The following is a 24,436-nucleotide window of genomic DNA, read 5'->3' as shown; positions in this document are numbered from 1 at the left end:
GTGTTCTGTCCACGGCGGATATAATGCACGCCTACCACGGAAATGCTCTTTTTGACGGATCGGTCGACTAATTTGGTCGTTGTCACGGGGTATGCTCGAGGATAAATGGCGACCACCTAGTTTATGCTACTGCAAATTCTTTGAAAATTCTTTCGCGGAACCCTCGTCGAAACGAAAAATGTTCTCTTAATTAACAGATTCGAATAGAAACAATAATAAAGTGCTAATGTTATTCTTTATTCGTTTGTCACTCGTATAAATGATTCATAGTTGAAAATATATATCGAAAAAAAAAGAAATTAAATTAAAAAAAAATTCAGTATTATGAATTTTGATGATACATATATATTATTCTCGAGACACGTGCTACATTTCGTGACTTTCGTATTCTAAAAATCGTATTTTAGAATAGATATCATGATATATATAACATATATATATTTGTTTTAAGGTTAGATATTGTTGATATACAATAAAATAAAATATTATATTATACGCGTTTATATGTACTTTATATGTACTTATATGTTCAACATATAACAATGTTTATTCAAAAAATATAACATTATATCATGTAATTAAACATTTTAACAACAGCAATATAATAATGAATTATATGATATGCAGAAATCTTATTATACGATATATATGAAATCGTATGATAAAATAAAAAAAAATATAGGCACTTACTTGAAAAACTGAAGAAGTTGTCATAAATACTTATGTAAAGTATAAAAATGAATACTAAATGGATGCATTTAAGTAGTCAGTTAATCTTCTCGTGTTTCCGATAATTAATACACTAATTATTACTTGTACACAACTTGACAACACTAATAATTATGAATAAACATGATTTTCTACGAATAAGCACAAGTTTTGCGCGCAATCTGCGCAGATCAACTGCTAACCTTACCGCGCCATCTTGCGTAATGGACAGGAAACGACTTCAAATTTTATCGGCGTACAATCTTTCGCGGTAAATTTGAAATCCATTATTTTACATCATTATACGCATAGGTAATAAAAGTTTTTTTAAACTTTAAAATATATGCACAAAAAAGAATATTCAATGCGATCACTTTATTTCCAAGTTAATAATATAAAATATAGTAATCTCATTGATGAAATATTATAAACAATTGTGATACAATTAAATAAATTGTAATTAATGGTAAATGGAAAAGTTAATAATAGATAATAACAATATCGTGATTGTTATTAGAAAACGACTAGAAATATAAAATCGGAGTACGAATTCAGTGATTAATTATACAAACAAGCAATTAAAATAATGAAAAATACAGTAATTAATCTGAAACAATTTCAGTAACATTTTTTTAAATACCAATTTAATTAGAATATAATCAGTCTTTCGTCAACTTTCTTTAACAACTACTAACTGTTAGATATATTTCTTTTTATTTATTTTATTTCTTTTTTTAAATTATATTTTACTAAGATCTAAACATTTCTCTAAATTTTTTTGAAATGCATCCAACAGTCGCAACATTATCATATGGAAAAAATTGTATTCTAGAAACGTTGAAATGCAAACAATTGTTAAGCTTGATATAATAAAATCAAGCACGCGAATTTTTGAAATTCTATTTAAACCTATTTTAAGGAATTTGAAAGGGGTTTTATTCTGGCCGCGTTAATAGCCGCAGCCAATTTGTGCTCTTCTTGCAAAGCAGATTCATTCATCACATTCTGGTATGATCTTGAGATTCTTTCTTTCTCGCGAATCGCGAGATTCTGCCATTCTTTCTCCAAATTGTTCATCAATTTTTCCCTTTCTTGGCGAGCATCCTTAATCACGAATCTTTCATCTTCGTGTACCCATTTTTTCCATAAAGCTTTTGCTTCTTCGCTGAAAACAATAAAAACAAAAGAATTAATAAAAAATTATATTATAATTGAAAATATTTTTACAAAAATTATTAAAATTCAAGATATAAGTTTATAAGCAAATTTAACGTAAAGAAATTTCTAATTTTTTTTTTTCTTTTTATCACCTGTACATTTCGCATTCTCAGAAATTCCTATTTGCGATCTATCGAGGAACGAATGTAGGGCGTGCAGGATGACGAACATCTTGGCGTGTATTTACGAAACACTCGATGCGAGTAAGATGTACCGAGAGAGACGTGAATGACTCATGACTTTCGATTGCAACATCGACGGATCTCGACTAATTCGAGAACCAGGAGGTGCTGTTCGTCGTCCTAGACCCTTAACATCGCTCACGGTCACATGCCAGTATTGCAACGAATCCACTAACGACCGACCAGTCATGAATATTAAATTAAACTTGACAAATCGATTCAATATATATTCACATAGATATATTCGCGGCTAAACGCGACGATACGTATTTTTAACTTGCAACTTATAAGTTGTAAAAAACTCACCTATACATCATTGAATCCATACAAATCTTTTCTCTTTCGATAAGTTCCGCTTCTCTCTTATCGATATTGACCAATCCTCTCTTTCTCGCTTCTTCGTCCAATTCGAGGTTTTCCATATTGTACAATCTCTTTTCGCGAATTAATTCCAATTTATTTCTCATATCTCTTAGCCGTAAAGCCTCGTCCCAACATTGTTTGTTGCACGCGTGCATTTCTCTTCTCGCGAGATCCTCGATCTTGCATTTCAATTCCTTGTGAGTCAAGTATAAAAACATCTCTTTCGAGAGATTCTTGTCGCTAGGATCCATTCGCAGCCAAGGCAAACTTTTCTCAATTTCGAACTGTCTAGTGTCGTTCTTTTTCGTGTCTTGATATTCTTTCTCGCTGTGTTCCGATCTACGCGTATCGTAGGCGTTATCGGTTAAACGATCCGATTGTTTCAAGGAATCATTCTCATCGTTTTTTTGAGGAGGAATAAGTTCTTGTTGAGCAAGATTCTTTGAATTACCGTCGTTCGAGGGAGATCTTTCGATTATCCTCCCATTTTGAGGACCGTTTGATTTCGTATCTTCTGTCCTGTTCTCTTTATCGTCCCCGCGAAGAAGAATTTTCTCGTTCACCAACTTTTCGGTAGATGAGGTGGAACCGTAAGTAAAGGACGATGTACTCGCTGCTCTGCTCGGCGAATCTACAAAATCGTCGTTTCTCACATTCGTATTCTCCAAACTTCTACGAGCGTAACGAGCCGAATATCTCGATTTAGGCCTCTCACTTTCCAAATTCTGCGACGATAGAAGACTTTTCTCTTCTTGTCGCGCGTCTATATTTTCTTGTTCCTGGGAACCTTTGTTACTATTTTCGCTCATTTTCGAACCTCTACTGTAAGAATTTTGTCGAATAAGGTTTGTCGATTCCCTACAGGCACGAGAATATTGAAGATTGGTGTCTCTAAGCGTGTTCCAACCTGGGGCATTAGTTTCTGTGGGACAAACGAAATACGACTGATATCTTCGACAAGTTTTAGGCAGATACAAGCTCTGCTCAGCCCGTTTTTCTCTCAATTTTCGTCTCAATACCTCTAAAGAGATCTCTTCCGGCCGATTTTTTATTCTTTTCCGTTCCTCCAACTCCCTCCTATACGTTTCATCCTCCTCTTTCAAAAGATTTCTTAATTTATTCCTCCTGGCCTCTAGCCTTTCCGCTTTCTTCGTCTTCTCGAGCTCGCTTTCGCGATCTAACGTCCTGTAATTCCACGAATCATAGTGCTTGGCGATTCGACACTCGCGCTCGAAGTATTTGGCAATTTGCTGATAATAATCGTACTTGAGACACTGCCGGTTGTGCTTCTGGGCTGCTAACTGGTACTGCCTCTCTCGATATCGTCCCACCCTTTAAACGACAAGCTTCGTTGATGATCTCTTCATTATATTTTGAATCTGATAGGAATGAGAAGAATTCAAAATAAATTTTAAATAAATACATCGACTACGACAACCAAAGTTTATTCATCGTTATTTAATAGAAAATCATATTTTTTATTATCGTTACAATATTCTCTAGAAACAATTCACGCATACATCGCTATTATATCACCGATCCATCAAATCGTTGATAGATCGTTGAAGATTCGACCAACCATCGTCGCTTCTTTCTCGCGTGACGATCGATCCGACCTTCGTGCACACCGATCCATCCGATCGGCGCACGAGTGCATCGTAAACAGAGAACGTGGGATCGTGAGAGAAGAGGCGTTTCGATCAAGAGAGAGTCACCGAAAACATCCTAGAAGAAGAGGACCGTCTTCTATTTCGAGCTTGCGTCTTTCTATGACGTCACGCCGACGAAAATATCACGCGGTTAGGGAGGTGCAGTCGTGTGGCCCTGATGTGTGGTCCAGGTCTCAATCTTTCCCAGACTCCCAAAAATTCTCAATCACTTCGCTCTTCGATAATACTCTCCTCTCCGTGCGGTTCTCGATCGGTCGATCGGTTCGCGGATCGGGAAAAAGGGCTTCCCGACTCGTGACAGCTCCTCCTCCTTTTCATCCAACCGGAAACCGCGTGGACAATTCGCGACAACATTTCGTTTCGTGTGCGTGAAACATCTCGAGGGGAAGTGGGTCGTGGTCGTCTCTCCCACGTAAAAACCGATCCCCACCTTTTTCGTTTCTGCGTCCAGGAGTCCGTCAGTGGCGCAACGTGCACGTCCTCGAGAGGATCCTCCTCGTCGGCTCTCCTTTTTTTTTTTTTGTTTTTGTACGCAACACCTTGTGCCTCACGTTCACCCGTCCACGACAGGTGGATATCGACACGAAAGGGGAAATTAATAAGAGAAGAGGGTAGTTGTGTGAGAAGAGTAGAGAAGAATGCCTGGTGCCGGTGGTCAACCACCGCAAAGGACCACCTTCCGACCACCCTGGGTCAAGGATGGTCCGTCGCCTTTACCCATGCCTAGTGCACCCTGGGCCCTCAATTCTAGAAGAGATTCGAAACCAAAAGTTGAAGAACCGCCTCCATTTACCCAAGTTACTCTCAAAGTGAGTTCTTTTCTCTCTCTTTCTCATTCTCCTATTTCATGTCACACTCGTGTTCGATATCTCAAAAGCGATGAAAATTTGTTTTAATCGTATTTGGGGATATTTCGAAGGGACGATGCGACAACGATTGCTTGCTGAAACAACACAATTTGAATTTATTCGTATATAATAGAATTTGTATATTTTCTACTTTACTTATTTACTTTAATTCGTATTTCTCGATCTTTAGAGATACTAACTCATTGTCTGATCCGATGCGTACTTGTTCTACTAGAAACGTCGAAGGATGCTCGTGCAGTCTTTTTCCATTCAGATATTAGGTTTCAAAGTCACCAGAGAGACTTCACTATTAATAACTCGCGTGGGTGTCATGTAACAAGTTCTTGCGTTATAAACATTTCGACAAGTAGAAGATTGCAAATGCGTTGCGTTTTCGAATTATATTTAATCGAGCGATTATTATTATTATTATTATAAAAATACGAAATTTCGATTCGAGAAGATTGTATTTTAAAGATTGTTTTTAATTTAAAATGTTTATCGATCAACCCCAGTTGGCTCTTACTTATATATAAATCATCTACGTCAATTTATTCGAACTCGTTCTCGTCATTGTTTTGTTTATTCGCGTTTTTTTTGTCGTCACACAATGATACGAGAACGCATACTTTCGATATTTTGGCAACGAGCCACGCGAAAATCCTGAACGCGATTCTGGATTCCTCGATTCGACGAAAATGCGAAAACTTCCAAGCTCCGCGAAGACACGTGGGAACGTCATGAACATTCACGTCACGATATTGTTTACAACTGTCTCGCGCCCAGTTAGATCATCGATTGATTCGAATGCAATTTACGAGAGAGATCCGTGATTCCATTTCGGAATCAATAATTTGAAGTAGAATTTACAGTTGAAAGTTTTCCAACGAATACGAAATCCAGAAAATTTCCAAAAATATCACTTTATTCGTTCCCCTGCAAATCGTGCGATCAACGTTAAGACGTTTTTTCGACGAATCTCGAATCAAATTGATATGAGGAGCATGCTTTTGCCCCTCTTTCTCTCTCTCTCTCTCTTTCTCTGGTAATATTATTTAATTTTTTTTAACAATGAACAAATAATGATTCGATTTAACGAATTGGCCGTAAATTATGAAATTTGATCGTAAGAAGAAAAATTGATTAAAAACTATCGAATATTATTGTTATGTGTTGCAACAAAAGATTAGATTAATATCACTTTCTCGATACGGGAGAGATCAGACAGAAGGTTAGCCTCTCAGGTTCTCGCATATAAGCCTCTGGGTCACGATTATTTAAAGAACACGAGTTTCTATTTCAAATGTCTTGCCAGTTGCGTCTTCCGCCAGTTTCTTAACGAGTTTATATTACGCTTTCGCGTAAATGATAAGTTATGCTGGATTTGCAAATTCTAATTAAAAAAAAAATCCGAATGTTTTTACGTATCGATAACCATTATAAATTTTTCACGCCTTCCAACTTTCCTCCTAAAGCAGTAAATTAACGAATAAATGATATTTTTCTTTTTTTCTTTTCTTAAGAGAAAAAGGAACACAATATCGTAAAAATAATCGAATCGAAGTTTGTAATTTTAAAACGATCGCAAAGGAAGTGCGATTTAGATTATTTAAAGATGATCGCATTGAACATTGATACTTGCCAAGAGAATTCTCGAGACTTTCTTTCTTTAGGATCGAAGGATACTAAGTGGGGGTGTACGTTCTTTTTTTTTCAGTTATTCACTTTTCAATTCGCACAACTATCTTTCACAATACGTACAAGAAAATATTATTTCTTTAACACGCATTGCAATTAAATTTTTACGATTACAATTGTTACAGGCTGATCTAAGATATGAAAATTGTAGATGTAACTGTTCGTTGATCGTAAACAATGAAGTGATTATAGTTGAATACGCGTTAGCGGACAACTGGCAAGCGAATATGATATTAATACGATAAAAAACGTAGAAATATCACCTGAAATAGATCAGAAATCATTTTTATCATTTTTAGATATAAAAAAATGGACAAAAAAATATTACGAAGATAAAAATAAAAAATGGTTTCAAAAATAGAAAAATAAGAAAAAGAAAAGAAAAAAAAACATTTGAGTAAATGTATGAAAAATGCAAACAAGTTAAAATAAGATTGTTTGTCAATTTACAGAGTGTAGCGAAACCAGAAGCGAAATCCTCGACAGATGCACAGCCGCGTAAACAAAGCAAGATCACAATAATCCCGTCACAGCCTAAAAGCGAAAAGAATACGAACAGTCAACCGATACCGGCGAAGCTCCGCGAGAATGGACGACAGGAGCCAAATTCGAGGCCACAGCTCGAACGACAAGTTCGAATCGAGAGGTCTCGATCTCGAGGTGATACGATACCACTCTCCAAGAGTGAGAACACCACAGGTAACAATCTCTTCGCAACAATCTCTTCCCAAACAAATCCTAAAAAGATAAAAATATTGAATTTAATTACATATATAAATATTATAAAATTATTAAATCTCTCTTATTCGAATCTAATTGATACTTTTAATCTTATCAGTTGATAAATATTTCAAATTACTTACCTCTACTCGTGATAAATTATCGTTTGATAAAAATATAAAAGAAGCACAAAAATTCATGATACCACTTGACCACGATAAAAATAAAGTTTTCTTATAAATAGGAGCGCCGACATTATCGAAAAGCTCATCGAGAGCAGCGATTCCGCCACCACCACCTCCAAGACCTCCACCACCACCTCCGAGTAGAACAATCCTGAAGGATCTTCCGCCACTAAACAAGAGCCAACAAGAAAAGCTCGAAATGCTGAAACAGAGACCACGGAAACGTCCAGATTGGGCGAGTATGATGAAAGAAGTTGAAAGCGGAAAAATCTTGAGGCATGTGAAGTGCAACGATAGGAGTGCGCCCTTGATCGAAAGGGTGAACAAGGTTACAGCTGACCCAGCAGGTGATCGTCGATCAAACTTCGATCCTACTCAGATTTCCCTTGGGCAATACTCCTAGGAGGAACCGATTTCATCGTATTGATCGATTAGTCGCTATTAGAAAACCTTTCGTTTTGTTACGTCCCCTTCAACCTTTCTACCCTTGTGAATGTCGATCCAAAGGGGGGCCAACGAGTGTAATTAATTAAATTGTTAATGAGCTTTGATTCGATCACCTTTTGTTTCTGAACTGTGATATGACCTGTTTGTGGTATACACATAATCATTATTGTTCTGATCCCAGTTTCCTATGAGGGAACCTCCCTTGTTTGTAGTTAAATAATATTATTATCGTTGAATTAACTGTTGTTTTCGTGTTTAGTGGTCGTATCGACATCCTCTTTTATTTTCCTATTCCTGTATTCCTGTAAATGAACTTTAGAACTTGTTACCTTGAATACTTGGCTTCGAAGATTAAATAATCAAAACGAATCATGAAGATTTGTTTGAAAATTATCTCCGACTTGTATTATATTGTAAATGATTTATAACACGATGTATAATCAGTTATATTGATTGAATATTTCTAATTAGGGAAGGCACACTTTGTGTTCGAATCTGAAAAATCGAACATGCATAACCAATTGCTGAAACAAATTCAGGAAGGTGTAAAATTAAAGAAAGTGCAAACTAATGACCGATCGAAACCGATATTAGAAGGTCTGAGAAAATTCCGAAGACAATTGACAATAGAGGAACAAATGCAAAAGGCTGAAGAACCCACGGATGACTCTATATCTGATGACATGGATGATATTGATGCAGTAAGAGATGATTTACAAAGTACTAAACAAATGCTTGCTATTGAACTTAGAAATAAGGAAGCTTTGGAAAGAGAAAACAAACGATTACAAGTATGTTGCTCGAAACGTTGTTAAGATTAATGAAAATAACAATTATTATTGATTTTCTCAAATGATTTTTCCAGGCAAGAATTTTAAATCTCGAAGCTGAATTCGAGCATGAAAAATCCCAGAAAAGTGTGCAAGAACAAAGGAAGTATGACGAGAAAATTACAGAATCGTTAAAAAAAGAAACTCAACAAGCTAGAAAGGATGCCGAGAAATTCGAGAGAGAATATATCAATGTGTCGGAAGAAAGAGATAAACTCAAAAATGAATTGGAAGAAATGAAAAGGATGTATGCTGCTTTAGAAAAACGAATGAAAGCTGGTATGAATAGATTAAAATATGCAGCTATTCAACAATTATTTGCATATGTTATATATGCAAAAATATGAAAAATTTTAATCAATAATCTAACAATGCAAATAACAAAAACTTTAATGAAGGATTTCTGATTTAATGTGTTTTTAGTCCTTCATTAATGGTACTGAATTGCTTATGCTTATACTAATTTTGCTTCTTTATTAAATGCTTTGCGAATTAGAGCAAGAGCTTGAGCCTGAGCCAATAATTGAACTAGCAGATGATGGCGACGAAGCAGCTTGGTACAATGTTTCAGGAATGGCACTGGCTGGATGTCCAAGTGCAAAAGATGTAGCAAAAATTGCTTCTCAAAAAAGTATAGATAAAAAAGAGCCAAGTGAAAATGATGATGAAGAAGAGGAAGAAGAAGAAGAAGAAGAAAGCTCAGAAGAAGATGACAAAGATCCAAAAGCATCGGAGAAACGGTTACAAAGAGAAATTAAACTTTTAACAACAAAAATAAGAAATTTCAAGTAAGTAATAATTTATAAAATAATGTTTCATATATAATAAAAATAATACTTTGATTAATAGAGATAAAGCGATTAATGCCAGAAAAGAAAGACATGCATTAAAAGATCAAATTAAGCAGCAACAAAAGTTATTAAAAGAAGAAAAAAAGAAATTTAAACAGCTTCAAAAAGAAGTGGACAAAATGGCAAAGTTAATGTCAGAAAGTGAAGATGATGAAAAAGATGAAGAAGAAGAAGAAGAAGAAGAAACAGAATCTGAAGAATCCGAATCTGAAGAATCTGAAGATGAAGAAACTGAAACGGAAGATGAAGATCAATCTTTGGAAGGTCAAAGAAATATTTTACAGGTAAATATTCACATATCATATATAAAAAATTAGATAAATGAAGTTATCTTTATTTTATATATATTTTGACAGAAACAATCTAAAAGGCATGAAGGACGTTTAGCAGCATTAAGGAAGGGTAACTATCTACTTAAAGCTCAAGTTGATAGATTAAAAGATGATTTAGCAAAACAACGAGAAGAAAGTCTTACTCTTCAAGAAGATCTTGACTCCGTATTAGCAGAATTAGGTTAAGTTCATGTAAAGAGATTTAAGAATTATTATGAATAATTGTATACATACACATATAAGTATTACATATGGAAATATAGAAAATTTTATGTCTGAAAAACCAGACGTAAACTATAATACACGTACACTCACCTAAACGCTTTTTGTAGAAAATCTTACACTTAAACAGAATTTTTATTCAATCAACTGCAGGATATATAGTTATTGTTTTATAGTATCGACTAGTAAACACGCTAATTTGTTTCTTTTAGTATCTATGGTAAATATTTTACATGAGTAACGAACTAAAACGGAAACATCAAAACATATTTATCGATTGAAACAAAAGACAGAACATAAATTTTCTACACAAGCTTCACATATTTATCTAATATTTTTTGCAAAAGTGAGAAATGTTTGTATAAGATTATCAATATTGCTTTTTTGCTATCATATTGTTAAATATTTTTTAATAAAGACAATTATTACTTAATGATACAATTTCTATAATAGGTTATTATATAAACTAAAACTATCAACATAACACTCACATGGTTGCAATTGAAATTAATCGACGAACAGATTTTTCCAGAATGTACAAGCTTTATTTTTCAACGACGATATCTTATTTAGAATACACAATAACATAAGTAACTATGTTTATTACGTTTTTAAAAATACTACAACTACCCGTTAAAGTAGTTTGAAAAGAAACGCACATATGACGTATCATAAAGTCCCTAGTAATGCTTCTTACATTGGCGTCGCAAACATTTTATTTGCATATAGTATATTATATTATGAGTATATTTTTATCGTTGTTAACAAATAATAAAATCTTTGTTTTGTAATTACATGTTTATTGAATAATTTTCTTTTTTTGCTGTATCGATATTATTAATAATACAATGAAAAAAGGAACCGAAATATTTCGAAAATATTTCGAAAATAAATGAGCGAATATAATAGCGGTATTTTTAAAATTTAAAATTATATTTGAAAATCAGAATATCACTATCATTTCCTGTGAATTACATATTCTATACAGTGGCGTCATAGTTTTTGAACATTAATTGTATTTTAAATGTTTTTAATACCTTGTATTAATTATAAAAATGTTTTCGCCATAAACAATTTAATAGCGAGTGTAACGAAACTGATTACACTGACAGTTGGAAAAATATGCTGAATTTTAGTACGAGCAGATCATGTTCTCTAAGATACATTTTCACAGAGATAATACAAATAATGTGAGATATTTGAATTATACAGCTAACGTTAGTTTCAAGGTGCAGATAATAAATTCTTATTGCTTGGTATTATTATCGAATTATTACGTACAATAACAAAATAAAACTGAAAAGTAATTGTATAAAAAAAAAAGTCATATGTACATTCGTTTACATAAAAACATTCGACATTACATTTAACATAGTTTAGGTCGAAAATTAAAACATTTGTATGATATACATGTTTTCAGTATAACGTTAATTATCTATCTAATATTATGAAATAGTATAATCGAATATATTTCATTGCGCGTTTCTGATTTTATAATTAGGGTATGAGTTTACAAGGTCAATAGGCTGTTTTAGTTTTGCGACTTTCAAGTCAATTAATAATCTTTATGTTGGAAATTTATCCAAACACACATACAAATAAATATACTCTTTTTTTGTATTGATATATCGGCAAATAATATCGTCGATATAATAATCTGCTGAAACTTTCGCGAAACACGTCAATACTTATTTCTTTTACCCGCATTTATATTTTTACATCCATATAGAATTACAAAATAAATACTGTACGTTTGCTTTTTTTAGCAATGCAACAGTAAAAATTTCCATATCGATGTAAGTATTACATTTCAAATTAATGGAATACTGAATATTAAGCGAGTAATGATTTTTTTTTGGTTGCAAGGTTAGTGAATCCTAACATCTCGTTTTTATACAATTTTAATATTAGGGATGCTAACCATTGCTATATTTCGATATATCTTAGATTCACCTAGTGCAGCTTTGTTTTAGACATTCTTATTTTAGAATCTGCATTACTTATTTAATATCCTGTATTCGTTAAAATATTTCTGAAATATGCACAGAGCTATCCAGGCATAAAGGAAGACAGCGTCTACCATAACAAAAAGCAAAAAGTAAAACATTTCTTGGTCATTTGAAATCATATACAAGCAGTTTTTTTTCTGCCCAGACTGCACAGTGATATTGGTAAAACTGAATGTTATCAAATAGAAATCCTATACTAGTCAGGTCCATTTTCTTATATTATGAAGAAGCGATACAGTGCTAATGGATCTTTATGATAATATAATTATTAATTGAAATCCGATATATATGCATTGTCTATCATACTTTATATGGTAACCGAATTGCACTTGCCGAAAATCTTCGTAACAAATACAAAAACAAAACGAAACAAAAAAAATATTTTTTCACGTAACTTTAACTTCTACTTTAAACTTTTTTTCTTCTACTAACTTAACATCAGTTACATGCAAATTATGGATACTTTTTGCAGCAAACTTAATTACAGATTGAGTTGAAACTTGAGTTGTATGTCTGAGATCTAAACGTTTAAGCACTTTACATCTTGCCAAATGATCTAATGTTGTTTCTGTGAGTAATCTACAGTTTGCCAAATTCAGTGATGCCAAGTTTGTTACTGCTTGGGCTGGTGGAGTTGCTAATTGAGCTACACCAGCATCAGTAACTCTACCGCAAGAAGAAAGATCTAATGTCTCAAGATAGGGTAAGTGTTGAACTATATATCTCAAAGCTATGTCAGTTATATCACATCCAGCCAAAGACAAATTTTTAAGATGTTTTAATCTTGAAGTTTTATCAATTAGACCAGGCCTCGAATCTGTAGGTGGACTGAGAACTTCTCTTAAACTTGAATCATTTAGTCCAGATACATGACTTAAATCTAAGGTAACAAGTGGTGGACAAGTGCAAGTTCTTAAAGCACAGACTCCAGTCCACGTACAACCTTGTAGAGATAATGTTCTGAGCTGTGGTAATCTACTTAATAGCCAAGCTAATTGTCTTTTAGTAACATTTGTCCAGTCAAGAGACAGATTTTCCGGTTGGCGGCGTATTATACCAGTTAAATGTAAAGCTGTTAGATGAGAATGAGACATATCCAATTTTCTCCACAAACTAGGATCTATACTATATCTGGCCCATGTACGGCAAACCAAGGCACAATTCGCCAGGTCCTTTGCATTTAAAAATCTAAAAATAGCAAGTAATGCTGTCTTGTCATATGCTAAAGATTGTCCATTAAAATCGGGCCCTGGTCTTTGAACAGGCGGAAGTGAAACAGGCCTAACCACCACGTGGGGCCTCTTCAATGACTTACTACTTGAACCAGTTAATTGTACAGCTAATTGTGTACGCAAAGCTGTTCGCTGTTCACCCTCAGCCGGTTCTCTGTCATTCCATGCCTGGAATTTTTTGTATATAAACCATGAATGATTCGTATTCTTAGACCGTTTCAGATTCCATTTGGGGACTTACATCGCTGGGATCGGGTCTTGAACGTTTACTTGGTGTAGTTGCCCTTTCAGAATCTGTTGTAGGTGCTGATGAAGCTGCACTAGATACTGAAAGTTTTCGAGCACGAGCCTTAGGTTGACGTGGCCTACAATCTAGATTCCGACCGCTTTCACAACATTGGGGACACTCCCAACTATTCGGTAAATCATCGCTAACGGTTATAGTTTGGGGGTCCAATCCTATACATTCAGGATGTACAATGTCGAAACAAATTGAGCACTCGACTAAACTCGATGGAGCTGTAGGTGTTGGTTTTCCTATATCAGAAATAGAAAAATGACATATTTCTCATAATTACTCACTAATGTGTAGTGAGTAAACAATTGAAATAAACTAATACCCATTAATGGTGCAGGTGGTTGGCCCCAGCCATCTAATCGACAGACTTTACAAGCTGCAGTAACTGGAAGCATAGGCCTCAAGCACTGTCTCATTAAACATGTTTGTTTGGCACGACCACTTCCACCAAATTTTACCATATCTTGACAATATATGCATTCTCCACAATCAGTTCTTGTACATGCTTCACATTTTTTACACCTAGTACGCCTCCGTCGTGGGAAAGCTCTTTCAGACTTTTCTTGGGAGTGATGTCTTTGTATTTTTGTAAAACTCTTCTTAGTTATCCTCATTCTTTCCTGTTATATAACAATAAAATAAAATATATGTAAATATATTAAACAAAAAATAGATAATTAGTATGATAAAATTTAATATTTTATATACCCTTTCAGCAATTGTTAAAGCAGGTGGAGGAGGTAAAACAGGATTTCCAGTCACAGCTGCTTCTGGATTATCATGTCTATGTTGTTCTACTAGACATCGAACATCATGAATTAAGGCAACAGGATCACGAATTAGCTCAGGCACATTCTTCTTAGTAGAAGGTAATGAATGTAAATACATAACTATTGCTTTTAAACCATGCAACTCAAATGGTGTTAGATGTATATGTTGATGATGCTGTGGTACTGAATGTTGACGTTGTGATTCAGAAATATCCAAGTGACTTCTGCCTAGAAGAACATGAACATACCTCTCCAAAACATACCTGTAATAAAGAAATCTATATATATGATATAAAAAGATTTCTTTAGAATTATTAAAAACTTTATCATACCATAACATTTCTGTGAAAAATGGATATCTGAATTTTTGTGGAACTTTTGTATGTTCTTCTACTTGTGCAACTTTCAATTGTTTTTCAATACCAAAACTGTGTAAAAAATTTCCACCAAATACTAAAGAATCTTGAGGAGTGTATACAGCATGAATCCAACCAGTTGGGATAAATAAAGTCATGCCAGCTGTTAAACTTATTCTACCACATCTGTCTACCATATCTCCAAAGAATACATCAGATTGTTTACCACTCAATACCCATTCTTGATAGAGGCTCAAATTCTTTTCAGTAGGAGGGATAAGCCAAAATATTTTGCCACCTCTTAAAATATGATACCAAACACTAGTTCCACCAAAATCAACATGAAAGTCTGTATAACAGCCTTTTACAGACATGAGACAATATTTTTGCACTTTTGGATACATCATATCTTCCAATAGATTTGTAGATTCTACTTGTGCTTCTTTTAAATGTCTTGGCCATACAACATCTACCCAATCAACTTGTCGTACTAATTCAGGTGATTGTACATAATTTTCTAATTTGGTATGGCTAAATTCCAATGAAATTACATTTAACAATCGTTCTTTATTAGAATCTTCATAATATTTTTGCCATTCTTTCATTGTCATATCTTCATTTTTCTGTGTATTGACATCCATTACATCCAATATTCTTTTTGAACCTAATAAATCATGGATAATGAATATTTTTCAATATCCAATATATTGAAGGAAACATATGTTGTTATAATAACTTCAATGCACAAAATCAAACATACCAACACAAGTCCTGACATCATTGACAGAAAAATTTGAACTGGGAACTCGTAATCCCAATCCAGATTTATCTCTGAAGAGTAATGGTATGCTAAGACCATGTTTTTGCAAATATGCTAAATTTAGTTCAGAACCAGCCATTTCACGAAATAATCCAGTGAAATTGCTAAGATTATACCTATCACATTCGATTTTTTCATCAAGTTGAAAAGTCCTACGACCCTCGATTTCTTCATCGCCTATAGTCCAGTCATCTGTATATAATTTTCGAGTTCTCTCCCGCTATAATAAAATTTATGATAAATATAAAATTTTTGGCAAAATTATATATAAATTTCATATTAAACTACTAAATTTAAAAATTAAATTAAAAAGTTATGTTTGGTTTGTTTACCAATTGACGCCTTTTTGGCAGAGAAGTAGAGTCATCGGCCATTGTCGACATGCTGTCAGAAACGTATCACCGAAAACTCATCGAATATTCAATATATATTGTCTTTTAAAGGTTAAATTAGTTTTTTCAGTATTATATAAACAAAATCTCGTTTATTATTTACATGTCACTCACAATAGCCTGATATTAACATCGAACTTTTCTCTGATTTTACTTTCCCAGTAAAATGAGGTCGCCATTTTGTTGCCGGCCAATGCTACCAATAAAAGGCCATGAGCAACTTAAAATCATTTTATATAATAATATGTTACATATATCATAAAAAAATTTATAATTACAATTTTTTTATGATATATTATGTAGTGATATATATTGTAAATTTATAATTAAATTATTATAACTTTATAATTTTTAAATATATGTTAGACAAATTATTAACAATTATCTAGAGATTTTGCGTCATTTCAGAGAATTATTGATGTGTCCTATATTATAAGTCTAATAGTAGTAGTATATAGTGTATAGGTATTTTTTGACAATTTAGAATTAAATATCGAATGTTGACATATTTATATGTAACATAGTATTTTAAATCTTTTATTTTCTTATGTAGTTTCAAAATATTAATCATTATTGTTTACAAAATTTTTTCTTATATTTATGAAATTTTAAATATTTATTAAAGTGAGGAAAGTTTTAAAAAGTAAGGATTTCAACAATCAAGTTAACCATGACGAGTCTTCGTGATAGGCAAATAAATGCTTTAAAGTTGATGTTAAATTTGAATCAATCAGAACAAAAATTGGAAGAAGCAATACCAGTGTGGAAAGTATTAATTTATGATAGACTTGGACAAGATATTATTTCACCATTAATATCTGTAAAAGAACTCAGAGAACTTGGTATTACACTTCATATGCAATTACATTCTGATAGAGATTCTATTCCTGAAGTACCAGCTATTTATTTTTGTGCACCAACAGATGAAAATCTTGTTAGAATTGGTCAAGATTTACAAAATGGATTATATGATATTTATCATTTAAACTTTATATCGCCAATAACTAGGCAAAAAATGGAAGATTTAGCAGCTGCAGCATTACTCGGAGGTGTTGTGTCAAATATTCATAAAGTATTTGATCAATATTTAAATTTTATATCATTAGAAGATGATTTATTTATTCTTAGACATCAGAATAGTGACATTATATCATATCATGCAATTAATCGGGGTGAAGTAAAAGATACTGAAATGGAATCAGTAATGGAAATTATAGTTGATTGTCTTTTTTCTGTATTTGTTACTTTGGGTACCGTTCCAGTTATAAGATGTCCAAGAGGAAATGCTGCAGAAATGGTTGCCAAAATGATTGATAAAAAACTAAGAGAAAATGTTTGGGATACAAGAAATAATTTATTTGAAAGTGAAACAACTGGTCATTATAGTTTTCAAAGACCACTTTTAATTATATTGGATCGTAACATAGATATGGCCACACCATTACATCATACTTGGACTTATCAAGCATTAGCACACGATGTGTTAGAAATGGCATTAAACAGACTTGTTGTTGAAGAAAATGTAGGAAGATCTCCTGCAGGAGGAACAAGGTCAAAGACTAGAGCTTATGAATTAGATAATAAAGATAGATTTTGGTGTCAACATAAAGGTAGTCCATTTCCTAGAGTAGCTGAAGCTATTCAAGAAGAATTAGAACAATATCGTACTTTTGAAGATGATGTTAAAAAACTGAAATCATCTATGGGTATTGACAATGATAGTGAAGTAGCATTATCTATGGTTTCTAATAATACAGCACGTTTAACAAATGCTGTTAATAATTTACCACAATTATTAGAAATGAAACGATTGATAGATATGCATACATCAATTGCAACAGGTATTTTAAATTTTATAAAATCCAGAAGACTTGATACATTTTTTGAATTAGAAGAAAAAATAATGAGTAAGCAAACATTAGATAGGAGTGTAATAGAAACAATAAGTGATCCAGATTGTGGTACTCCAGAAGATAAATTACGTCTTGCTATTATATATTATATTTGTACAAATATGTCAGATAATGATTATAGTAAACTTGAATCAGCGTTATCTACTGCTGGATGTGATTTAAATCCATTGATATATATAAAAAGATTAAGAAGTTATACTAGAATAGCAGAAATTCAGAACAATTATGAAGGTGGTGGAACAAAAACAGTTAGCATGTTTTCAAAACTAATGAATCAAGGATCATCTTTTGTAATGGAAGGAGTAAAAAATTTAGTTGTCAAAAAACATAATTTACCAGTTACAAAAATAGTTGATGAATTAATGGAATCAAAGCAATCATCTCAAACAGATGATTATTGCTATTTAGATCCAAAACAATTAAAACATACAGAACAAATGCCAAAGAATAGGCCAACATTCCAAGATGTAATTGTTTTTATCGTTGGTGGTGGAAATTACATAGAATACCAAAATTTAGTGGATTATGTAAAACAAAAAAGTGGAACTGGAGTTAATAAACGAATCACATATGGTTCAACAACATTTATAAATGCGAAACAATTACTTAAACAACTTTCTCTTTTGGGACAAGAAGTACATTCGTAAAATTTATATAAATTATTCGATCGGATATCGAAAAAAATATTAATCTACTTTCTTATAGTATATAGTAATTTTTTATATTACTGTTATTGGCTCCTTGTAAAAATGTAAAATAAATAAAATACGGTTAATTAATTTTAAATATAATTTTTCTAATTATATTTAACCTATCATTAAATTTATTATATGATCGAAATTCAAATATTAAATTAAAATATATATTATAAAAATCTAGGGATTTTTTTATATTAAAGAGACAAACTTGTATTTCAAATTGTTTGATCAATGTATTATACATGCATCTGCTATCGTTTCGTCTTTCTAAAGATTAAAAATTCATCGAATATTAAAATACTTATTTTTATTAAAATCCATTTTGAAGAATCAAAATGACTACCATACAAGAAGAAATAAAAGATTTTGTTCGACGTGCTGTTATTGCAACAGATCCGCAAGAAGCTGTTAAGGAATATTTCTTATCGAAGGAAGAAGACCGTGATATTAAGTAACGAAAAAGTTATTTCATATAATTGATTTTTAATGTATTACAAGTATATTCTGTGTATTCTTTTATTTTCAGTTCGATAACAATTAGGAAACTGATGTAAAATTCTATGAAAAAGGTTGTCAAAGTATTTTTCTTTTATGATTTTATTTTATATAATTTAAAAAAAAAAAGAAAAAAGCTAACATCTCCAAAGATATGTGAATTGTGTGTTTTATGTATTAGAAAGTATCCTGAATGGGATAAGCCAAGAGTTTACCCAGCATTTGAAGTAGTAAGAGCGCGTTGTGAATTAGAAAAGACCGAAGGTAGATTACATGCGAAATGGTTGGAACAGCAAAAAAAACGAAAATTTATGGACGAGCAATGGCAGCACATGAGACGTCAGGAATTGATCCTCCGGGAATCATTTATAAAATTCAATAGATTCGTGAAGGAAAATCAAGAGAAACGTGATCGTGCTGATACTAAAATTAAAGAAGAACGTGAACGTCAAACGATTAGACAGGAAGAAGTAATATATCATAATAAATTGATAAAAAAATTATTATTTATAATGGTGTAAATATAATTCTATTTATTTAGCAGAGAAATATATTTTTCAGATAAAACAGATAAATGAAAATTTAAAACACATGTATGACGTTCGAGACAGAATGAAGAAACATGTACAAGAATATCAAAAATATTCATATTATTTAGACAGAGTTATTACCGAAACAGGAGAATTTCAATCAATTTCTGACATTTTTAATCGATACGAAACATTAGTAGAAGCACGATCAATTTTAACCGAACATCAAGATAAGAATCTTCGATTATTAGAGGAAAGAGGAACAGAAATGGTATTCTTTCAATATCTATACATATATAGAATTTATTAATCTTCCATTTATAATAATATAACGAAAAAAAAAAAAAACAAATATCATGTTCTTTATAGCATCATATGACAGAATTAAAAGCACAACAAATTCTGGGATTGAATAACGTGTTAGCGCAATTACAAGCAAGACGCGATAAGGCAGAAGTACAAGCTCGTAAATGGGAATCAATCGTATCTGAAATAAAAGTAACTGCGACGGAAAAAAATTTGGAGCATACGCAAGTGAAAACATGTTGCTGGAATCTATATCAACAAATCTGCAAGAAAAAGGATATTCCCGTGACTGTGAGCAAAGACAATATCGAGCAACAATTGGATCAAATTAAGCGAACAATTATTGAATTAAAATCGATCATGAAAATTGCAAAAATTATAACAAAATAAGAAACACAGTTTATTTGAAATTATTCAACTATGTGTAAATAATATTCTAAAGAAATAAAATATACTGATAAATATCTTATTACTTATTAGTATTTTTACCAGTTTTACGAGTTGCATGGCTATGTTGAGGATTCAGCCGATTATCTTGTATGTAGTTCGTAAATATTAATGATTGTGTATTACAGGCTCTGTATTACTGTATTTTATTGATATCGTTTTTGTATGATTTTTCTAGCTGCCGGTAAATGACAACCAGATATATTATGTAAAAGTTCTGAATAATCTTCATCGAGTCTTTGCTTTAATTTTTTAGTAGCTGCTTCGCGCGTCAATGGGTGTTCCAAACCTTCGGATACGATTTGTAATTCTTCTTTTTCGACGCATCTGTACGATTTGATGATTTTTTTTTAACAGGTATTCATTATAGACGAATTGTATTGAAGAAAAAAATGTTAAAAAGAAAAACAACTTAAAAATATTTTTAGGAAAAGGAAGGATGATAGAAGGAAAGGAAATAGAGGAAAATAGATGGAATCAAAGGACTTACAAGGCACAAGGTTGAGTGGGAGCAATATATTCAATAGGAGGCACTTTCAATCTAGGTCTTCTTTCTTCGTCAATTCGCAATTGTTGCGTTTTCGTAGCTCTATCCAGCCAATATACCTTGTGGAACATTTGTGTAATTTGTTTTTCAATAATTCCTAAATACAGCATCACATTGCTCATCGTTATTTGTTCATTATCGCCCAATAATCGTAAAATTGGAGAATTATCACAACGAATTGCTTTAAACAGAGAATCTATTCCTTTTAACAGTTTTTCTAGAACATCATCACACTGAAATATATTAAAAACAAAAAAATTAATTATTTAAATAAAAATAGCTCGTTCACAATTTATTTCAGAATTTGATATTAAAAATTTTAAATATTCGAAAATTAATGAAATATAACCTGTGCCAGATTTTCTTCAGCCGCATCAGCAAGTGCGGTTTGCTGTTCAAGTTCTGTTTTGAGCTGCTCTAATGTCTGAGTTTGATCGGAACTAATACGGTCATTTATAGTTTGTGCCTCTTGTATAGCTATTGTTAATTGATCAATTCTCGAATTAAGACTCTCCAATTCATCGTTTAATTCATTTACATAACTGAACAAGGCAAAGTTTTCTTCCTCTTGCTTGATAAATTTTGCTATAAGTTTATCATTATTCTGTTCACCTATAATTTATTACGAAATTTTAGATTTTAAATCAAATTACTCATATTTTTATATATCTTAAAAAAATTTAAAAGACCAAATAAAAAAATACAAAGAAACGAATCATAAGATTAAAAAGAAAAGTAAAAGATAATAATTATAACATTAATTATCTTATATAAATGAGAAATATATCAATATATGTATAACAGGTAAAGAAACTATAAGTACCAATAAATTCTTTAATCGTATGTAAAATATTTTTATAAGTTTCAATCTTGGATTGTTTATATTCCATTGAAGCTTTTCTTTCAGCTGCACGTTTTTCATTTAAATCGCTCATTTCACGATGTTGTCCTTTTACACCAAGAAATTCTTGTAATTTCATTTCATTATCCATTGTTCTTTGCAATTCACACATTTCTGAGATATGATTTTTTAAGTCTCTTAATCCCCTTAAAAAAAAAATAAATATTCATTTATATTCACAAAATTACATATTATTAATCAGTAACAAAAAATGTAAATCGATCAATGATCTAACGAATGAAATATTGAATAATCATTGAAAGTAAAATTGTCAAATATACTTCGATTGATTTCGATTGATTTTAATGTAATGTCTTATTTTGCATGAAACATAATTAATTTTCAAATTATTAATATAATTCTCAAAATTATAGGAATAATTCAATCTTTTTAATTTTTTCAATTATTTGTTAATTACCACAAATGGTCATAAAACTTCTAATAGTAGTATTAATTTTAAATTTTATTTTATAATAATTGGAAGTATAAATTATAGATTTATTATTTAAATTATTTAAAAATTTCAAATTTACCTTTCACGAAGAGCTTGAATCTTATTTAATTCTTCATCCCTTTGATTGAATGCGATAGTAGCCTGTTCTACTAAATCATTTATAATTTGCTTTCCAGTATTTAATTGGTTAATTAATTTATTCCAAAGTGCTGTAAACTGCGATCTTTCCTTGAGTTTATCTTCAATTTCATCTCGAAGTTTTGTATTAAGAGCAACGGCAATGTTAAATCTTTTTGTTGCTACTTCAAGCCGATTTTCCAACATATAAACTATATTTTCATCTCGTATGTACATTTCTTTTAATTGAACGTCTGTTTTAATTTTTTTCCTTATGAATTCTATTTCTTTTGTTAACTGAAAACAATATTAATAATTTAATAATAATTTTTATCTTGATTATACTATTACTGGTTGAAATTAATATAAATTAATAAACCTTGCGAATTTCAATATTGACTTCTTCTATTTCCTGCTTTTCATTCTTTATCATTTCATCATATTGTGTTTGCGTTGACAAAACACACTTTAGCTTTTCTTCCATTTTTTCTTCTTTACGAGTAAACGTTTTTGCACTGGCAGTTTTAATACGAAGAACAAGTTCTGCCTTTTCATATTCCAAACGATTAATCATATTTATTTGTTTACGAAGTTGTAATTTTGCATCTTCTGCACAAATACTTCGATCATTTTCCATTATCCTAAATTGTCTTTTTAATCTTGAAAGTTCATTTTGAGCTATCGTCTCAAGCTCAGTCTCGTCTAATACGTGTTGCATGGTTTTACGAGCCATTTTTAAGCTTTAATTATAACCTTTTAAAAATATATAAATATAATTTTGTTACAATTTATAAATTATAATTTATAATTTTGTTCAAGCATCATTCATATTTAAATTTTAAACTTTATTTTTTTTCAAAATACAATAAAGACATGTTACATTTAATCCTCTATGTTTTCAAATTTTATTTATTAAACAATTAATTTATAAATTCTTACAAATTAGATATATATACACTACTTGTTGTATAAGATTGTTTTTATCGATTGAGGTCTAAGTGTAAAGGTTAATATGACTCACTATTTGTTAAACATTTATGAAAAGTTACGATCAATGGATTAGAGATTTTTCCGGAAGATGCCAACGTCCTCATTCATATCTTCCTCACCGTTCACGTAAATGATCTCAAGGATCGATGGAGGAGAGGAAAACACTTTCCCAATGTAACTGTTGATGACGTTCAACGAGTACATTTGAGAAAGACATCTGCCACCCTGTATAGTTCTACCATCTGTACGTGCGTTCTTGTTGATTCTTTCGGTTGCCAAGCACTCTCTCAATGTACAATAACAGGGATTTTGGTTTTTTTACATGTTTAATGAAATGTTTTAAATGATTTTTTTATGTAATATAGCTTGTATAAAAATGATTGCAAAAAATTGAGAGAAAAATATGATTTATGGAAAAATTAATGTTAACTGTTAATGTAATTATTTATTTTTCCTCATAAAATTAATTATTTGGAAAATCATCGATATTAGTCAATCGTTTGATGATAAATGATTTTATTATATTTTATTATATTATTATTATATATACATTTAAATTGATAAATATTTATTTAGAATATTCAATATCGCACATCTTCAAACATTATTTTAATTATTAACAAGTATGATCATGATCACTGATCTCTTTGAAAAATATTATTTTTTATTATATGTACATTTCTTCTTTAATCGTTTGATTACTATGCAGTTTGTAAAATGCTTTATAATAATATTGTTTTCCTTTTTCATAAAAATTTTTTTATAGAATTATAGTGAAATTTGAATGATTTTGCACGAAATGAACATTTTCTAACTCTCGAAAAGATATAGAAATTATATTGTGCTATTAAAATTCTATGTGTCTTTACAATTTGATGTATTTTTGT

General features: G+C 31.4%; 6 protein-coding genes and 1 long non-coding RNA gene across 11 annotated transcripts; 4 read left to right on the top strand and 3 right to left on the bottom strand.

Moving 5' to 3' along the window:
• Positions 1 to 516: 516 nt before the first annotated feature.
• LOC724508 (trichoplein keratin filament-binding protein) lies at positions 517 to 10,919 on the bottom strand. Of its 2 annotated transcripts, XM_016918137.2 has the most exons (4): positions 10,766 to 10,901; positions 3,738 to 3,803; positions 2,415 to 3,656; positions 1,568 to 1,873 (listed from the first exon to the last, which is right to left on the bottom strand). In XM_016918137.2, coding segments are annotated over exons 1-4 (1,566 nt in total). In that variant the 5' UTR covers positions 10,768 to 10,901; the 3' UTR covers positions 1,568 to 1,617. The 2 variants fall into 2 exon arrangements, with proteins under 2 accessions (XP_016773625.2, XP_016773626.2); XM_016918136.2 differs by having other exon boundaries at positions 517 to 1,873; positions 2,415 to 3,803; positions 10,766 to 10,919.
• Positions 4,301 to 11,565, top strand: LOC113218605 (DNA ligase 1-like). Of its 2 annotated transcripts, none has more exons than XM_026439179.1 (8): positions 4,301 to 4,950; positions 7,140 to 7,386; positions 7,652 to 7,939; positions 8,511 to 8,830; positions 8,905 to 9,148; positions 9,366 to 9,657; positions 9,719 to 10,004; positions 10,077 to 11,565. In XM_026439179.1, exons 1-8 carry the CDS (start codon positions 4,780 to 4,782, stop codon positions 10,236 to 10,238), a joined length of 2,010 nt encoding a protein of 669 aa, XP_026294964.1. In that variant the 5' UTR covers positions 4,301 to 4,779; the 3' UTR covers positions 10,239 to 11,565. The 2 variants fall into 2 exon arrangements, with proteins under 2 accessions (XP_026294964.1, XP_026294965.1); XM_026439180.1 differs by having other exon boundaries at positions 4,780 to 4,950; positions 9,441 to 9,657.
• LOC410848 (jmjC domain-containing histone demethylation protein 1) lies at positions 11,189 to 16,365 on the bottom strand. Its single transcript, XM_026439178.1, has 7 exons — positions 16,092 to 16,365; positions 15,700 to 15,979; positions 14,916 to 15,603; positions 14,522 to 14,846; positions 14,136 to 14,433; positions 13,757 to 14,052; positions 11,189 to 13,683 (listed from the first exon to the last, which is right to left on the bottom strand). The coding sequence occupies exons 1-7, from the start codon at positions 16,140 to 16,142 to the stop codon at positions 12,670 to 12,672; spliced, it is 2,952 nt and encodes a 983-aa protein (XP_026294963.1). The 5' UTR covers positions 16,143 to 16,365; the 3' UTR covers positions 11,189 to 12,669.
• On the top strand, positions 14,545 to 21,159 carry LOC113218553. The gene is made up of 3 exons (XR_003304205.1): positions 14,545 to 14,682; positions 20,797 to 20,897; positions 20,969 to 21,159. It is a non-coding gene; the product is annotated as an uncharacterized LOC113218553 (long non-coding RNA).
• LOC410849 (protein sly1 homolog) lies at positions 16,607 to 18,841 on the top strand. Its single transcript, XM_006569083.3, has one exon. The coding sequence runs from the start codon at positions 16,822 to 16,824 to the stop codon at positions 18,709 to 18,711; it is 1,890 nt and encodes a 629-aa protein (XP_006569146.1). The 5' UTR covers positions 16,607 to 16,821; the 3' UTR covers positions 18,712 to 18,841.
• On the top strand, positions 18,925 to 20,555 carry LOC551122 (coiled-coil domain-containing protein 42 like-2). Of its 3 annotated transcripts, XM_026439183.1 has the most exons (5): positions 19,084 to 19,213; positions 19,289 to 19,331; positions 19,410 to 19,727; positions 19,819 to 20,058; positions 20,157 to 20,555. In XM_026439183.1, exons 2-5 carry the CDS (start codon positions 19,323 to 19,325, stop codon positions 20,481 to 20,483), a joined length of 894 nt encoding a protein of 297 aa, XP_026294968.1. In that variant the 5' UTR covers positions 19,084 to 19,213; positions 19,289 to 19,322; the 3' UTR covers positions 20,484 to 20,555. The 3 variants fall into 3 exon arrangements, with proteins under 3 accessions (XP_016773628.1, XP_026294966.1, XP_026294968.1); XM_016918139.2 differs by lacking the exon at positions 19,289 to 19,331 and having other exon boundaries at positions 18,925 to 19,213; positions 19,439 to 19,727; XM_026439181.1 differs by having other exon boundaries at positions 18,927 to 19,331.
• Positions 20,663 to 23,927, bottom strand: LOC410850 (coiled-coil domain-containing protein 63-like). Its single transcript, XM_394326.6, has 7 exons — positions 23,581 to 23,927; positions 22,939 to 23,312; positions 22,522 to 22,856; positions 21,911 to 22,134; positions 21,437 to 21,699; positions 21,031 to 21,320; positions 20,663 to 20,867 (listed from the first exon to the last, which is right to left on the bottom strand). The coding sequence occupies exons 2-7, from the start codon at positions 23,290 to 23,292 to the stop codon at positions 20,687 to 20,689; spliced, it is 1,647 nt and encodes a 548-aa protein (XP_394326.4). The 5' UTR covers positions 23,293 to 23,312; positions 23,581 to 23,927; the 3' UTR covers positions 20,663 to 20,686.
• Positions 23,928 to 24,436: the final 509 nt, after the last annotated feature.

This window comes from Apis mellifera, linkage group LG2, assembly GCF_003254395.2.
Source record: "Apis mellifera strain DH4 linkage group LG2, Amel_HAv3.1, whole genome shotgun sequence".
Taxonomy (NCBI): Eukaryota; Metazoa; Arthropoda; class Insecta; order Hymenoptera; family Apidae; genus Apis; species Apis mellifera.
The sequence above is the reverse complement of the archived record's forward strand: the minus strand, read 5'-3'. Positions and strand labels throughout refer to the sequence as shown.